A 17,624-nucleotide genomic window follows, 5' to 3' on the forward strand; every position below is an offset into this window, starting at 1 on the left:
TTGGATCCAAGTCTTGGAAAATAAAAAATGCCATATGCTAACCTCAAACTCAAAGAAAAAAGTTTTATTAGCTCCAAATGTAATTATTTGTTAGAAACATTTTTTTTTTTGTAAGAACAAACAACATTTTTTTTTTAATTTCAAAACATATTTCATAGATTTTCTTCCTTTTTTTTTTTTTTAATAAGAATAGTTTTTTTAAATAAATTTATTAAAAAAATTAAGAATTTGGTAACTGTTTTCGAAAACAATTATGAAAAATAGTTTTTAAGAACAATTTTTGAAAAATATTCTTTGATTTTTGTATAACAAAAGTCTATTTGAAAATGTAAAATGTTTTAAACCTGTTTTTAATATTTTTTAAACATATTTTTAAAAAAATTTTTATATCTAGTATTTTATTTTTAATTATTCTATATATTTATATGATTATTTCTTAAAATGGCCCCTAGAAAATATCTTGTTTTCTGTTCTTAAGAACAAAAAAAAAAAAAACAATTTTTTGTTATCAAACTTGTTTTCTATATTTTTTTTTATTTTAGAAAACAAAAAACTATTCTAAAAAATAGTTCCCAAATAAGCCCTAAATAACCATCATTATTTCAATAAAACCAAGGGTACTTTTCAATAGAACTAAGGGTATTTTTTTAATTTAATTGACATTCAAATCTTGAAAAAGAAGAAGTATATATAATTAATCTTCATAATGGAAAAATGTTGAATAATCACTATTGTTACTAATCAATTGGTATAACAAACAAAACAATATAAAATATAAGGGTCTACTCGATAAGGACTGATAATTTTAGGTATGACCTAGTCTTTGCTCACGAGCCCAAGTGAAATTAAGTCATAAAACTTTAATTATCATAATGATTATCAAGTTAGATCCATTTTCAATTATTGATTCAAGTGAGTCATGTTCTTAAAACCGATTTTTTAAGTTACATAATGATACGATAAGTTTCACGATCTAATAATTCTATATTAATTATAACATTGTGCATGTTCTTCCATCAAATGGAAATTTAAGTGGTCCAATTAGTATAGTTAATTCTCAATTAATAAATTTAGTACACGTATAAGAGATCAATGTAAGTATGGGATAAAAAGCATCCTATTAAATTTGGAAATTGCCTACTTTAGAAGGGGTGGCCCATTTGATGGTGTCCTAACACATAAAAGTAGCCCACTTGTGGAAAAGATCATAAATAGTCTATATAGATTTGAAGTTATGGCATACTCTATTTCTTAGAAATTAGTTAGAAGTTGCACAAAGTTTAGGGCACTAATGACTTAAATTGGTTGTGATTGGCACATCAAGTTTTATTCTTCAACCATAAAAATTAAAGGCCATGCATTAAAGATTCTGTAGACTTTATTGTGATTATGAGGACAAGCAAAACTAAGTTGTCTAGAACAATAACTCTCTTTTGGAATCTAGATGAACTTTGATCAATCAGCCAACAAAGGAGGTAGCCCATTAATGGGAGAATTATGTTTTAGGGGTAATGGGCCCCCAAATTAACAAAAGGTCCGTGTAACTCTTCAAATTGAGCCCAAAACTCAATGAAAGTATAGAAATTGAGTTGAAGGATATTATCCTTCAGTATTTCCAAAAACGCCCTTTGTTGATTTTCAGAAAAAAAAAAATTAATATTTTTGAAAAATACTTTTATTTAATTTAATATTTTTAAAAATATTTTTGATTTAATTTAATATTTTTAAAAAATACTTTTATGTAATTTAATATTTTTTTAAAATATATTTAATTTAATATTTAAAAAATTATTTAATTTAATATTTTTTAAAATAGTTTTATTTAATTTAATATTTTTGAAAAAAAATTATTTAATTTAATATTTTTGAAAACCACTTTTATTTAATTTAGTATTTTTGAAAAAAAAAATTATTGAAAAAAAATTATTTAACTTAATTTTATAAAATATTTTATATGTGTTCTTAAAGGGTATATTTGTCCGTTACTATTTCATATCATTCAACTCAATTTGAAGAGTTACACGGACCTTTTATTAATTTGGGGGCCCATCTACCCCTAAAACATAATTCTCCCCCATTAATAGGAATTCATTCCCCTTTTTCATCATAGTATTTTATGGCCTCATTGCCTATAGTTTGTTATGATGTTTTCATGGTTCCTTTATTTCTTTTTCATTTTTTTATATTTCTTTTTTTTTTTCAATAGTTATGGGCGTGTTTGAATTTTTACATTGATGAATGAATGTATGTATTTAATGCTATTAAATGAACGGTTACTCTTTAGTGCTAAAAGACACTTTTTTATATTATTTTCGATTTGTTACTCTTTGCTGTTAAAAGACACTTTTTGATATTATTTTTAAAATTTGTTTGATAGTGATTTTTAAGAATGTTTTTAACGCGTTTTAAAGAAAATTATGTTTTTAATGCTCTTGTTTAATGTTATTAAAATATATGTTAAGTACAAATATGATTATGATATGAAAAATGTAATAACATATTATGGGGAAGAGATGAAAAAAAAAAAAAACAAGGATGAAAAAGAAAAGAGAAAAAAATGAAAGAAAAGAAAGGTTTTAAGCTTAATAAATTTTTCTTCTTATTTTATATTATAAATCATAGAAGGGTTCTTTTTTCCTTTTTATACTATTGCTCTTATTTTCCAAGATTCAAAGATAGCCTAAAGAATTAATTGCCATTTTTTCACATGTATGCAATTATCCAATTACACAAATTACTATATTTAGAAATTATCCAATTTTCCATAAAATATTTAAAATAAAATTAGTATATGAATATGTGAATTATAATTAAAAAAATGTCACTTGTCAAAATAGCTAGTCGGTCAGAACAAACATAGGAACCTTCCATTGTTGATATCTTGAATTTATGAGGTATTGATTGATGTGAGACCATCGGCATTCTTATTAAAAAATGATAATTTTTTTTTTTTAAATACTACTTCATGTGATGGGGACTATTTTTTAAAAATTCAAACCCTTTGACGTGGGCAACATTAAAAGTTGTTTTTTCTTTTTCTTATTTTAAAAATAATTTAATTATTTATGAGTCCAAGTTGGGATTATAATCACTATAATACTTGTACATGTTGAAGGTGTCAAACCAACGTATCAGTAACGTTATAAGTCTTCATTTGAGACAACCCTTTGTATTTGACTTGGTTACAACTTGAAGTTGAAGCTATAGCTACAATTTCAAAGGGGCAATATCGATATGATGAAAATTTAATTAAACATAAAACAACTCCTACATCTCTAAGAGGTAAAAATATTTCCTTTTTATATTAATTAAATATTTTATATTTGCCAAGAATGGCATAGTTGCAAAGCTTCGTCATGCCATAGACCCAGCTATCCACACAAGCATTTAATGTGTAAGTGTGAATAGAGGTCAAGAACTCAAAAATTCGAGGGGTTGAGTGTTCGTGAACGTCACAACCGATGACCTATAGCCTTGATTATATAAACTCTATGGTAATTGAAAGACTACAGAATAAAGTATGAACATCCAGGAAGTTGCAAAGGGATTTCCAAACTACCCTGCAATCATACAGGACGTTAGGATAACAAGTAAGGAATCGGTAGCAGTCTTGAGATCAAAAGAGTTTGTAAGCCATAAGATCTTTTGGTGAGATTATTTAGACATGTCTAAAAACTCATTCTAGAAACTCATTTTGAACTCTCATATAAAATTTAAAATTTTAAAAATATTTAGGTTATGTTTGGTTTTTGAAAAATATGAGGAAAAAAAATTATAAGGAAAGAAATAATAAAGAAAATAAAAAGTAGATTCCATGTCAATAATATATTTTTATATATTTCTTTAAATTCATTTTACTTATTTTCTTCTATTATATAAATATTAAGGTTATGTTTGGTTTTAGAAAATTTAGAGGAAAATGTAAAAGAAAGAAAATAGAATAAAAGAAAAAACGAAAAAAATAAAAAATAAATTTAAAGTCAATAAATTATTTTTTATATAGTATGGATTTATCTCTTCTACATATAGATTAAATAATTTAAAAAAAATCTTAATAATTTTAATAATATTTAACTTTCTTTTGCATTTTCTATAGTAAAACCAAACATGAGAAAATAATTTTTCTTACCATTTTTTATTATTTTCCTTATACTTTTCGGAAACTAAACATTGCCTAAATTATTTTAAAATCCATAAGTTTTTAATTATATTTAATTTTCATTTATATTTTTTATAATGAAAGAAAACATAAGAAAATCATTTTTCTTAATATTTTTTTTCCTTGATACTTTTTGGGAACCAAACATAGATTTAGTTTTTCAAAAGTCAATCCAAACATATTTAAGATTTATAAAGATGAATGTACGATTTTATGTATATGGGAAAAAAATTAACTTGTCATTGTGTACCTATTTAGTAGTAGAAGTAAAATTTAATACAAAACAATAATAATAATAATGGATATGCTTGCCTTTAATGTATTTAATTATTAGAGTGCTTAAATTTATAAAAATAAAAAACATGAAAAAAAAAAGAGAGAATAGAGAAAGTAGAAAGAAAAAAAAAGTGAAAAAAAATAGGTTTAAATTTTTTCAAACTTATTTTACTATTTATCTCTATTATAACAAGATTAATCATTTTAAATTAATTTGAATTATATTTTATTTTTTTATATTTTTTATAGTGAAATCAAATATGAGAAAACCATTTTCTTTACATTTTTTTTTCTTTTTCTAATATTTTTTGGGAACCAAACATAGCCTTAAGCTATTCTAAAGATTGTTTTGTTTAAAAAAATATATATTATTAAACACATTTTCCATAACATAAACATGCATCAATTTATTGAACCCATACTCTCATTAAAGCATAGATATACATATTTTTGTACTAGTATCCAAATTTTAGTACGTAGTACACCAAAAAGAATTTAATTTGCTTAAATTAAATTAGGTACCTAAAATTAAAGTCCCAAATTCAAAAGAATAATATTGGTATTATCATTATTTCTTAATTAATCTCTCTTATAAAGCGAAAACAATTTAACATGATCTTAATATAAGAAAAAGTGCTTCTAACTTTCAAAACATAAGGGAGCTTCTTATTTTTGAAGTGAAAGTTAAAAATCTAGCACAATAAAAATTTTGATTAAAAATTAAATAGCTTAGTTTATATGCTAAATCAGGAAGTAGTGACAATGATTTTAAGAAGTGCTTATGGTTATGTTTGGTTTTTGGAAAATTTGAGGGAAAATGTGAGGGAAAGAAAATAGAAAGAAAGTGAAAGGAAAGGAAAAACGAAGGAAATAAAAAATAAATTCAAAGTTAATAAATTATTTTTATATATTTTTTAAAATTTATTTTACTTATTTTCCTTTATTGTATAAGGATCAAATAATTTAAAAAATATAAACTTCTAATTAATTTTAATTATATTTGATTTTCTTTTATATTTTTCATAATAAAACCAAATATGAGAAAATAATTTTTCTTAACAATTTTTTTCTTTCTTTGGTAATTTTCAGGAACTAGATATAGTCATTTAGCTTAAAGTGTTTTTGAAAAAAAAAAATATTTGATAAAATTTAAAAAACACTTAAAAAATTTTAAAAAAATCGTTTGTAGTATTAGAAAACCACTTATAGTATTTTTTAAAAGAAACATTTTATAAATGATTTTAGAGCTTGATTGACAATAATTTTAGGAAACTTTTCTAATATTTTTAATACTCGAAATATTTTATCATTCAAGTATTAAAAAGATTTGAAATGTTTTTTAAAATTATTATCAAACACACTTCGAGTCTAAAAACTTTTTTTTTTTTTCTTACCTTCAATAAAATCACCCAAACACGTTCAAAAGTTTTTGTTGGGTTTAAAGGATAGTTCCTGATTATATACAATATGGATGTACATGTGTTTTAGAATATCTAAATATTTGTTTGTGAAAACTTTTTCTATGATTAAATTTAAATTTTAATTGAAAAAAATTATATTTCCATTAATTGCTATATTAGAAATAAATCTTGATGCTATGTATGATTTTTGGAAAGCATTAAAAAAAGAAAAAAAAGGCTAAAGAAAATCGGTTTCGGAAAGCGTTAAGGAAAGAGGAAAAAAAACTAAGAAAATGGTTTTTTTCTCATGATTTTACCTTGAAAAATATATATATCAAAAAATCAAATATAATTAAAATTATTTAGAAATTTATACATTTTAAAATTACTTAATCTTTATATAATAAAGAAAAATAAGTGAAATGAATTTAAAGAGATATATAAAAATAATTTATTAATTTTTAATGCATCTTTTATTTTTCTTTGTTTTTTTTTTTCTTTCACTTTTTCTTTTCCTCACATTTTTCCTCAAAATTTTCAAAAACCAAATATAGCATAAATGAATCTCAAATCTCTATTAATCAAATATTAGAATGGCATCCTCAATTCATATATTTAATTTAATTACATTATTAAAAAATGATTTTTATTCCGAGTTTTGATACCCATGAATCAAAGCCATCATATTAAAATTAAAATTCTAATACAATATTAAACTATTTATTAGTCTAAAATTTCTATCTTTAAAAGATTTGGTAGAGAGTGTTATTTTACAAGCTTTCTTTTGAAAATTTGGGATGTATGGTTTTCAAAGTAATTTTTCTTTGTAGAAGTCTTCTTCAATCTAGCTCCTTTTGACTATAACTCACCTACCCATTGAAATTTTTTTTTTTTTTCTTTCAGAAAAAAAGTTCAAAATTTTGAAGTCTCAAGTCATGAAAAAGTCCGTTTTTTTAGTTGTAACTTGTAAACATCTCTCATCACCCAAAATGTCCAAATTTGACCAAATCTAACTAACAAGAACCACATGATGAAATTATGATTTTTTTTTTTTTAATTATCAAATGCCTTATGATTTTTTCCATCACCAAATGCCTTTTAGTGCCTTTTGTCTCACACCATTTGTATTAAAAAAAAAATAAAAATATAAAAAAGAAAAGTAGGACCCACAGCTATTTTTAAGAAAAATTTTCTTTTCTCCAAAACAAAAAAATAAGAAATATACTTTTAATAGTAAAAACTATTTTTTTTATTCGAACAAAAAATATAACGTTTTTAGAGGAAAATCTTTTAGTTATTTTATATTATTTTCACTTATTCTCTAATGACTATTTTAAAAATAATTATACAAATAAATAAAATGATTAAAAATAAAATATTAGATATAAAAAATATTTTTAAAACATTAAAAGTATGGTAAAAATATTTTAAGTTTTTAAATAGACTTTTGTTTTACAAAATATCGAAGAACAATTTTTAACAATAATTGTTTTAAAAATCAATTATGAAATAAGTCCATAATTTCTAAATTATGCCATTTTTCATAATAATATCATCTTTTTGAAAATATAATTTTATATAAACTTCAAAATTGTTTCTTGAAAAATGTTTTCAAATCCAATAATATTCATGTTGACCTGCCTTTTTGAAAAGAGAAATTTTTAAGATCTTAAATAGACTTATAGATGTTCTGAACCTTTTGGTAAAGTAGGAACACCTATACGTTTCCCTATATATGATATAAGAATCAAATTTTTATTTAATACAAATTATAAAATATCATAATTATCTTCAATAAAAAAATTGCTGTATTTTTTTTATATATTGTTTTTCTTTTTAAAGGAAAATTAATATTTGGTTGGAAAAAGTTAAGGAATATATGCAAATATCTCATTAAAAGTTAGTGGGTTGGTAGGTGACTTAAAGGGCAATATCATAAAGTTTAAATTGATCATTTATTGCATGTTAGGTATATATGAATTGGTCTAATAAATACCCTAATAAAAATACATCCTTTGACAAAATTTAGGTGAATGCTCTTTTCAATCATTTATGGGACTCAACTATATTTATGCTTTTAATTATACCCTTTTATCCTTTCAATTATATTCTACCACTAGTACATGATGGAACCATTTAAGTGTCTAGGTCCTTGAGGCTCAGCATGAATAAATGTCACAATTAATGATTTGTCATTACTTTTTCAAAGAGTAGCTAGCAATGGCATTTGGAATATTTTTCATATTATTCTAATTAATCTCAAGGTTATTTTTTTTAAAAAAAAAAAAGTTTGAATTGCCCTAATTGGGTGACAGTCGAAAGATATGCCTTTTTTCGTAGACTTTTCGCGTCCAATTCGTATATTTTATTAAAAAAGATGTTATTAAAAAGAAAAATAATTCGATTAATAGGTAATTTTGTTGGTTTGTTTCTTTAATATATTCGTTGATATAACATATAATTTTATAAAAAAAAAAAGAACATTTGTTTCGTATAATATTAAAAATCTTTCTATTGTTTGTTATATAATTTTATAATCATTTTAAAATAAATAAATTAATTAATTAAAATTATCAAATATATTTAATCTTTATAAAAATTAAAAACATTGTTTTAGTGATACCTCCATAAGTTGGCTTTAGAGTTCAATTCTTAAATTTTGACTAGGGAAAAAATGAAGTACTTCTCTATAAATTGGTTAAAATAGTATTTTATACAAAAAAAATATCAATATTCTATAAATTTAGAAAAGAAATTATAAAATCTGACACTTTACATGCTAATTTCTCAAGATCAAAACCCAAATGTCAAAGAATACCATTTTTTTTATATCAACTTTCATCAAACTTTTTTTTACTTAATTTTAAATAGTACTTAATAATATTAAGTATTGAATTATTTATTTTTTAATATTTTATTTCTATTAAATATTAAGAAGCAAACAAAAAAAAAAAACCCCAACAAATTACTTTTACCATTAAGAAAAAACAAAAATATTTTTATTTTTATATTTAATAAAATTTTTTAAAAATAAGTAACAATTTGACAAAAAAGTAAAAAATAAAAAAAAGCAAGCAATTTGAAATTTGAAAAGAAGTTGATTTCGATAAAAAAAAAAGTTAAAAAAATAAATAATATCTTATACTTTTTCTAATTATTTAATCTTTATATATAAAAAATAAATAAGTTTGAAGAAATATGTAAAAATAATTTATTAATTTTTTTTTAATATATTATATATTTTATAGTATTGACGGATTGATTGATAGATTGAGAGAGAGAGAGAACAAAAATTAATAAAATTGGTTGAGAAAATAGAGAAAACAAAAATTAATAAAATTGGTTGAGAAAATAAGCATTAAAGTGGTATGAGAAGGTAGGTAGTCAACTTTAGAAAACAATAAAAGTATTTAATATTTCATTGAATGGGTGTTAGGTATATGATTCAATAGCTCAAGTAAATGCCAATAAAAATCCATTAAAGCAACCATAAGACATATCCTTTGATCAAAGTGCAGGTAAATGCTCTTTTCAAATATTTATGGAATTCAACCATTTTTTTTTAATTTCAATTAAATACCTTTTATATCCCACAAAAAGAGTAGGTGGAGGGAGATCCACATTACAAGGTTGCCCAATCTCTGAGAATTCCAAGGCATCAACACAAGTCACAACCTGAATTTAATTGCCTTTCTATTAATACTCATCAACAACTTTTTGGGTTCTTCACAATACACATTTATATGAACTTTGGGCAAACTCTAAATTGTTGCCATCTCTGCCCTTCATGTTTCATGTGTGTAACAAAAAAAAAAAGTTACAAAAGAATTTGGGTGTTTGTTAAAATTCAATACCAATTTCTTAACCACTTAAGTTAATTTAAATTAAATTATGTTTAAGTTGTATTACTTAATATTTATATTAGGTTTTGGAAAGTGTTTTCAAAAATAGTTTTGAAGAATAATTTTTCAAAACTATTATTTGATATTTTTTAGAATAAAAGTCTGTATGAAAACTTCAAATATTATTAACTTTATGTGTTTTAAAAATAAATTTTATTTGTAAAGCTTTATTTAGAATCATTCTTTGTAATTGTATAATTATTTTTTAAACTATCCCTTAGAAAATAACTAAAAATAATTGAAAACGGTTCAAAGATGTTCTTTGAAAACATTTTATTTTTTTGTTTTTAAAAATAAATACTATTTTTTGTTTATGGTTGTCAAATATATCTTTTTATTTATTTTTATTATAGAGAATAGAAAATTGTTTTAAAAAACAGTTATTAAACATGACCTAAGTTTTGTAAAGTTCAAATTTATTTTAAATCATTAAATTAACACATTTGTCCTCATTAATTTTAACTAATATTTATTTTTATTAATATCCAATAATGAATTTATTTATTAAATGTTTATATTAAAGTATTGAAGATATATAAGGTAACCACAAAATATTTATAACAAAAAAAAAGTTATTTGATAATAAGAATAAATTAACTATTTTGATTCAATATTTAAAGTTAAAAAAGAAAGTAAATTTAAGTTATGATATTAGCTTATTTTATCAAATATATATAATCTACCTAATAATTTAAATTAAGTTACTAAAATAAATTAAGTTAATAAATTTATTTATCAAACACTCTTTCTTTTGGAAATTGATTTTAACAATAGTTTTTCATTTTTTAGAACAAATATCATTTTTCTAACTCCAAAAAAAAAATGATAAATTTTGGATTCAAAACATATTTTTGAGAATTTATTATGAAATTATGATGAATGTTAAGAACAAATTTAAGGTGTTTTATGGTAGCATATTATAATAAACAATTAGGAATATGGAAAACAAGTTCTGAACTTTTACATTGTATACACTACCTTTATAGAGAATAGACTGAGCTTTTAAACAAAATGTTGTTACTCAAAACAACTTAGAATTGTTTTCAAAATTAGTATTTGAAAAATGTTTTCAAAAATTGGTATTTGAAAATTGTTTTTAAAAATTGATGTTCGAGAACTGTTTTTAAAAATAGTATTTTTTTTTTTAAATAACTTTATTAGTATTTGAAAAATGTTTTCAAAAATTGGTATTTGAAAATTGTTTTTAAAAATTTGATGTTTGAAAATGTTTTTAAAAATAGTATTTTTTTTTTATAAATAACTTTAAAAGAGTTTTTCAAAACAATCTTTTCAAGTTAAGGTATATATAAAGAAATGAGATTTTTTTTTTTTTATATATAATCATTTTTTATTTGGGACCATTTTTCTATATGGTTTTGAAAAAGTGTTTATAATATTGACCATTTTTCCTTTTTGTTATCAAGCATGGTTTATTGACTATCACTTTTTCAAAATTGTTTTTTGATATAATAGAAAAACTTTTATATATATATATATTGTATTATTGGAAATGATATTTAACTCCAATATTTGTGATTAAGGTATGGACTAAAATATTGCTCTTAAACCTATTGATGGGTTACCCAAATAACAACTCTTAGTACAAACCTATAATGTATGATGTCGACTACTATAAAAAGGATTGCTTATCCACATTGAACATCAATTGGTTTTCAGATGAGATGATCAAAATTCAATTCAAGAATTAGCAATAGAATTAGGACCATGGGTTCCAATCGCAAGAACCTTATATTGGGCAACAATTGATTTTTTAAATGAGATGGTTAAAGTCTAATCTAATGATGTTTATATATAATTTATCAAAGCTATGTTTTGTTTTGAAATTTTGCAAGGGAGAAACTAGTGGGAAAAAATATAGGCTAGATTATAAAAACTATCCTTGTTAACAATTGATTTTTAAATTAGATGGTTAAAGTCTAATCTAATGATGTTTATATATAATTTATCAAAGCTATGTTTTGTTTTGAACTTTTGTAAGGGAGAAACTAGTGGGGAAAAATATAGGCTAAATTATAAAAACCATCCTTGTTTGTTAAACCTAATCTAAATTTAGCTCCTAAAATTATAAAAATCACCCTTGTTCATCAAACTAGCTATCAATTTAGCTCCTGAATTTTTTGTTTATACCATACTTTCTTCATTCTATTAAGTTTTTTTTTTTTTTTTTTTTTTTTTTGTCACTAAAATAAAAATAAAGAAAATTTATAAAAATTCTTCTCTTGTTCCGCTTCTCTATGAAAAAGTTGAGCAAAAAATATTAAAATTTTCTTAAACTTTTCTAACTTAATCTAGGTAAAATAAAGTGACAAGGTTTTTTAGTATTTTTCTTATCTTTTTCATCATATTTTTCCATTACATCCAAACATAAAAAAATTCCTAACATTTTCTTTTTCCTTTTCTTGTCAATTTCTCAAAGCCAATTTTCTAAGAAATTCAAATTGAATATAAAGATACATGGTCCTTTTATTTTCTACATTGTATCATGGTTGGAACAATAAATTTTGAGATATTTTTAACTGAGACAAAACTTGATTCAAGATATCATACTTTCATCTCTTGATTATGAATTTTTTTTTTGATATCCATGAAAAAGTTTAGAGAAAAAAAACTAAAGGTTTGTTTATAAACAGTTTTTAGAACAGTTTTTTGTTTTCTAAAACAAAAATTTAGAAAAGCACATTTAACAACAAAAACTATTTTTTGTTTTCAATTTTTAGAAATAAAAAATATGGTGTTTTTTAAAAGCACCTTTAAATTTTTATTTTTTATTTTTTTCACTTATTTTCTAAAAACTATTTTAAAAAAATAATTATACAAAGATATAAAATGATTAAAAATAAAACACTAAAAGTAAAATTTATTTTTAAGACATATTTAAAAATATTAAAAACATTTTAAGTTCTTAACATGCTCTTGTTCTACAAACATTAGAAACAATTTTAAAAAACTGTTTTCAAAAATTATTTTTTAAAACTATTTTAAAAAACAGTTACTAAACAAACCTTAAATAATTAACAAAATCATTTTTCCACATTTTCTTTATAGTTATTAAGAAAAATGGAAAAAAAAATCTTTTAACATTTTTTCTTTGCTTTTTCATAATTTTTTTTTCCTCCCAAAACTAATGTCTTCTATTACCCTTCAAGCCTGAACCTAAAATGATCTCTAAAAATTAATTCTGGTCATTGAAATTTAAGACAAAATTAATTTTTAACATTCAACTACTTAGGTTTTCAAAGCATGATGTGGCAAAAATATTTTCATATATGAGGAAAAAAAAAAGCTTAGATAGGAAAATAAATTTGGTGGTTGATCCAACTACTTTATTATTAAAATCCACGTGTTGAAGTTGATGCTTTATGAATCATCTAATTTTTCATTCTCAAATTAATTTGATACTTATTCTCATGATATTGATTTTTTTTTTTTTCACTATTAGAAGAAAAATTTTTAGGTAGTATTTATTTGTATGTTTCAATGAAACACTAGTAATCAAAACTTTCCTAAACTCTGCTGCATTTTCCCACTCTAACCGAGGGGCCACAACAGCCCTTGTAGGGAAAAAAAAGAAGTAAATTTAACATAAGAGCCAAATCATTAAAATATATATATTTTTAAAAAGAAATTAAATTAAAATCTCAATTACCAATTTTGACTTTATTTTTTAATTTGAAATCTCAATGGCTCTCAATGGCCAATTAAAGTTCAAGAATTATAGTATAAATTGATAATTGTGACTTCATTTTTGAATTGAAACATTAATTATAAACGTGACGTTTGAAAAGAGAGCCTAAAAGACTTTTTTTTTTTTTTTTTTGTGGTCAACCGGACCATTTTGACCCAAAATTCTCTCTTTTGAGTTGGGTTCAGCGCAAAAATCCATTTTCTGTTTGAAGCACTCCAAATCCATTTGCTTAGCAGCATTTATTTTCTCGGAAAACAAATAGAAATCAACCCCATTAAGATTTTCAGAATTTTCTCTTTGTCCACTCAGAAAATATACATAGTTACAATATTAATTATGAATGGAAAAAACAGGAAGGAGAGAAAAGAAAAAGGCAAGAAAACTTATGCCAACCATATCATACCATACCAGCAAAAGTTTCATTAACCCTTCCACATGTATCATCTGTGCCTCTCCTTTTACTAATAATAAGTCTAAATCTATCCTTAAAACCCTAATCTTCTTCTATCATTTACAAAACGAAAAACCCTTAAATTCGAGCATAAATCAAATTTTCATATCGATATATTTAGATCGATTCTAGGCTTCTTGGTGGTCGCCGGTGTTGGAACGACTGAATTGCATCTAGGACATTTAGGGTTGTTCTTCGATATTAGCACGTAGAGGAGGCAGCCGGGGCATCCAGCGGCGAAGTATAGGCTGGCCGGGGACATCAAGGGTTTGCCATCATTGACCGCATCGTCCTCTAGGGGTTGTTTGATCGATGATGATGAATGTGATGGCGACGACGATGATTTGGACATGGAGGATGATCGTTTTTTGATCGTCGAGCGTTCAGCTCTCTCCAAAGCTGATTTTACTTTGTCCAAAGTGCACACGCTCGGGTAATTGAAGGACGATGGCACGAGCTTAAGGTCTAAATTAGTGTCCTCAAAGAGGTTTAGGGTGGGTTTAGGGTTTGGAGGGAAGTTCAAATCTTGAAGGGTTGGCACTGTTTCATTGGTTGGATGATGCTTGTTTTGTGATGATGAAGAGGATGACATCGGAGAATTGCATCTCTGGAGATAGACTTTCCCTGACTGCACATAGCAAAAACAAATAAAATTAACAATTTGAAGAGAAATAAAATTAAAAGTAAAAATTCCATTCATGAAAATTGCAAATTTGTGTGATAATGGAATTAATTAATATTTTGAAATATGAAATCAAAAAGGGAAATTTTTAATTATTACGAAAAAGAAAAAGAGGTACTGTTTGGATAACTAGATGCTTTTTTTTTTCTTTTCCTCTCGGCTTTCTCAGCAACCAAACGGAGGCTTAAGGGAAACCGAATTTCCAAGCAGAAGAATCATTCAAAATAATAAACAAGTTCCTTCAAATCGAAAAATCAACAAAGTATCCGTAGCAGTCATATAATTCAGTTGATATAGATGAGCAAAAATAGGAAAAATAAAAATAAAAATCACTTTTTCAGTGGATTACAGTTTCCGTTTGTTTCCCGGTAAAAAATTATTGCCCGAGAAAAGTTAAGATTATCAGTTGTAAGGAAAAATTTGTCTCCATATTCCGTTCTTTATTGAGAAAAGCGTCGGAAAAAAACGAAAATTGGAAAAAAATTACACCAGTCAAAATTCGCAAGAACTTATTGAAGCAAGCTTCAAACTTCCCCTCCTCTGTTATTCTCTTTTCTCTCAATTTCCCAACACCAAACATACCTAAAATAGAAAACCTAAAATTTTCCCGAGAAAAGCAACGAAACCACAATTCTCCCAAAAAAAAACAAACAAACTCACCTTCAAATCAAGCCGCTTCTCCCAGCCATCAGGCACCTTCAAATCGAGGTCGAGCTCCTGAGAATCAAGCTTCGACGACAAACCACCACCACCACCGCCGAGAAGGTCCCGAGTGATCAGGACCGTGGAATTCCCGGACTCGCTCCCAACCGCGGGGTCGTCCTTGTAACCGCCCAGAATCCGAACTACGGATGTGACATCAGCAGCCATGGATCACACACTAATCTCCGAACCAGAACTGGAACTCAGAATCAAGAAGAACTGGAACTCAGAATCAAGAAGAGAGGATTCTTCTTATATAAATTTATTTTATTTTTGTTCTAATTCCAAAAATCCAAATCCAAATCCAAAAAACAAAAAAAAAAATTAAAAATGGAGGTGGAGAGTGGAAATGGTTAGAAGAGGGAAGAACGAAGCCCTTATATATCGGGAGCCGATGAAGGGGTACGAAACTCCGTTATGGAAAAAGAAAAAAATAAATAAATAATCAAATTATTTATTTATTTATTTATTTTAAATAATAATAATAAAATATATATAAAAAAACATTAAATGAAATAATAAATGGAGTTAATGGATTTGGAAGGGAGTGGTGGTGGAAGAATTCAAGAAAATGAGTCATCTCAGTAATGGCGGCATTAAATGCCCCTTAATTCCCCCATTAAATACTTATTATTTTTGTTTTTTTTCCTTTTTTTATTTCATTTTTATTTATGACATTTTGATTTTTTTTTCCCACTTAATAAAAAAGAAAAGAAAAAAGATCCCCATTCATTATTACTTTTGCCCTTTTTGGCGTATCATAAATTTTGAGGATAAAAATTCTTTTTCTTTTAAAATAAATTTTAGAAATTAAGGAAGAAAATTTAAAATAAATAAATAATTTCTAATACCATTTTCATTAAATATAAATTTATTTAGTTGTAAAGGCAAAAGAGATGAAAGAATTCAAGAGGTTTGGATATGCCATTGAATGGTATGATGAAACACCTTGGAATACAAAAGTTATTACTTATTAGAAATAAATACTCTTGGGATAAGTTTTGTTTTTTTTTCTTTTCCCTTTTTTATTATTTTATTATTAACAAATTAAATAAACAATAAATTTGTTTTCTCCTTTTAACCTATTTAATATTTACTCCATAGTAATTAATATTTTACTTTAGGCTAGGTTTGGTTTTTAGAAAATTTGAGGAAAAATATAAAAAGAAAAAAATAGAGAGGAAAAGTTAAAAAAAAATAAAAAATATGTAAACTAATAAATGATTTTTTTATATATGCTACTCTAGACTTATTTTAATTATTCCTATAAATTTTTAACTACTTTTAATTATGTTTGATTTTCTTTTATATTTTCTATAGAAAAAAACTAAATATGAGAAAATCACTTTATTTTACATTTTGTTCTTTCCTAAACAATTTTCTGGGAACTATACATAACCTTCGAGTCTTATACGTATGACTTCTCAAAAGTCATCCAAAGAAATCTTAATCAATTATTAAACTTATAATTTAATTGAAAGTGTTTGATAAAACTTAATACTTATTACTTTAAACTATTTAATTGACGATATCAATAAATTACTTTTAGTTGAATAGAAAAAAACCAAATATTTTATCTTTTTTATTTAGTAAAAAAACGAACACTACAAGTTATTGACTTAAAATTTATTACTTAATTTTTACTTAAGAATAGAGATCATACAAGTAATTAAGATAAATGAGAATAAAAAGATAAAATGAAAATGTAGACTTAATAATAAATTAATTATTTTTACTTATTATTTAAAGTTGTTTTTTACTTCAAATCATACCATTAAGTTATTTTATAAAACTTATGTAATTTAATTAATGACTTAAATTAAGTTATTAAGTTGATTTTCCGACCACTCACTAAATCTAAATCTTAATGAATTATTAATCTTCTATTTCAATTAAATATATTCTATCTAGAAAAATATGAAAGTTTATTTACATTTTTAACTATCAATACTAATTCTTATATTATAATTATTTTTCATTTCAGCCTAAATTAAAATTTCATATCTTCTATTTATTTTTCTTTGTAATTTCCAATTATCAGATTAAAAATATATATTGTCTTTTCTTTTTTCCTTTAATTTTTTTGTAACCCTTAAAAATATTTATTATTCTTCCCACTATCTCCTCAAATTTATCTTTTCTTTTCATTTTTAATAAATTTAAGAATGCATATTCTTTCTCAGAAGATTCACATTTAATGTTATTTATTTTTCATTTATTATTTAAATAAATGAAATATTATTTTCCTTTTTATTTGAATTTATTCCTTTCTAAGAAATAAATATTTGGATATGGCATTCAATGCTAAGAAACCTCCCCAAGAAAATGATATTAAAAATAAAATTT

The 17,624-nt window shown here is 23.7% G+C and overlaps 1 protein-coding gene across 1 annotated transcript; it reads right to left on the bottom strand.

The window, feature by feature from the left end:
• Nucleotides 1-13,723: 13,723 nt before the first annotated feature.
• On the bottom strand, nucleotides 13,724-15,615 carry LOC117908558. Its single transcript, XM_034822203.1, has 2 exons — nucleotides 15,237-15,615; nucleotides 13,724-14,522 (listed from the first exon to the last, which is right to left on the bottom strand). Exons 1-2 carry the CDS (start codon nucleotides 15,444-15,446, stop codon nucleotides 13,998-14,000), a joined length of 735 nt encoding a protein of 244 aa, XP_034678094.1. The 5' UTR covers nucleotides 15,447-15,615; the 3' UTR covers nucleotides 13,724-13,997.
• Nucleotides 15,616-17,624: the final 2,009 nt, after the last annotated feature.

This window comes from Vitis riparia, chromosome 19 (genome assembly GCF_004353265.1).
Source record: "Vitis riparia cultivar Riparia Gloire de Montpellier isolate 1030 chromosome 19, EGFV_Vit.rip_1.0, whole genome shotgun sequence".
NCBI lineage: Eukaryota > Viridiplantae > Streptophyta > Magnoliopsida > Vitales > Vitaceae > Vitis > Vitis riparia.

Bases quoted from the DNA above. Each gene is read 5' to 3' on its own strand.
- LOC117908558 (XM_034822203.1), bottom strand. From the start codon at position 15,446: ATGGCTGCTGATGTCACATCCGTAGTTCGGATTCTGGGCGGTTACAAG. The intron at 14,523-15,236 runs GTGAGTTTGTTT...TGCTATGTGCAG, and splicing joins AGAAGCGGCTTGATTTGAAG to TCAGGGAAAGTCTATCTCCA.